The sequence below is a fragment of the Sinocyclocheilus grahami genome, unplaced genomic scaffold (assembly GCF_001515645.1).
Source record: "Sinocyclocheilus grahami isolate Dianchi unplaced genomic scaffold, SAMN03320097.WGS_v1.1 scaffold3046.1, whole genome shotgun sequence".
In the NCBI taxonomy this organism is placed as follows: Eukaryota; Metazoa; Chordata; class Actinopteri; order Cypriniformes; family Cyprinidae; genus Sinocyclocheilus; species Sinocyclocheilus grahami.
This window is the reverse complement of record NW_015508215.1, coordinates 2,215-2,765: the sequence shown is the minus strand read 5'-3', so window position 1 is coordinate 2,765 and position 551 is coordinate 2,215. Positions and strand designations below refer to the sequence as shown.

At 52.6% G+C, this 551-nt stretch overlaps 1 protein-coding gene across 1 annotated transcript in view; it reads right to left on the bottom strand.

The window, feature by feature from the left end:
- Positions 1 to 361: 361 nt before the first annotated feature.
- The window catches only part of LOC107575956 (serine/threonine-protein kinase pim-3-like), a 2,398-nt gene continuing 2,208 nt past the window's right edge, over positions 362 to 551 (bottom strand). Inside the window, exon 5 of the mRNA XM_016262255.1 lies at positions 362 to 546. Coding sequence (XP_016117741.1) covers positions 362 to 546 — 185 coding nt within the window. The remainder of the gene's footprint in view (positions 547 to 551) is intronic.

Sequence of the window (551 nt, the reverse complement as noted above, 5' to 3'; positions counted from 1 at the left end):
CTCATCGCAGCACGACTCCTTGTGGCCGCTGCATCGGGTGTCCACGAGCTCCTCCCTACACTGGCTGAGATGGGCTTCTCAATCTACCAGTGTCCGACAGCAGTGTTGACAGTCATTTGGTTACTACGAGCCAGACTTATGGGACCCTGAGCCACAGGGGTGCAGGAGACGAGAGAAAACAGATCTCACTAAAAGGTGGACCTCTCCCTTTTTTGGCCTAGCCTAGAACTCCCGCCTAGCAGCAATGCTCAAAACAAAAGAACAACATGTGTTTTTTTTGTGTGTTTTTTTTTTTGCACTGCTCAGTCCGCAGGTCCCCTGGGTGGTTTGCTGCTGTAATGGAAAGTCTCTACGTATGCATTCAGATAGAGTCATTTGCACACAGTGACTGCTGGGAAAGCAGCGGGCTGATGCTGTGCAGTCTAATCTCAGTGTTGTCTGTAGGGGGCGCTGTGTTCTGCATCCAAGGGTGGTTGATGATGTCCTCGAAAGACGGGCGTTCCGCGGGGCGGAGGGCCAGGCACCACTTGATAAGCTGCTGGCACTCTGTA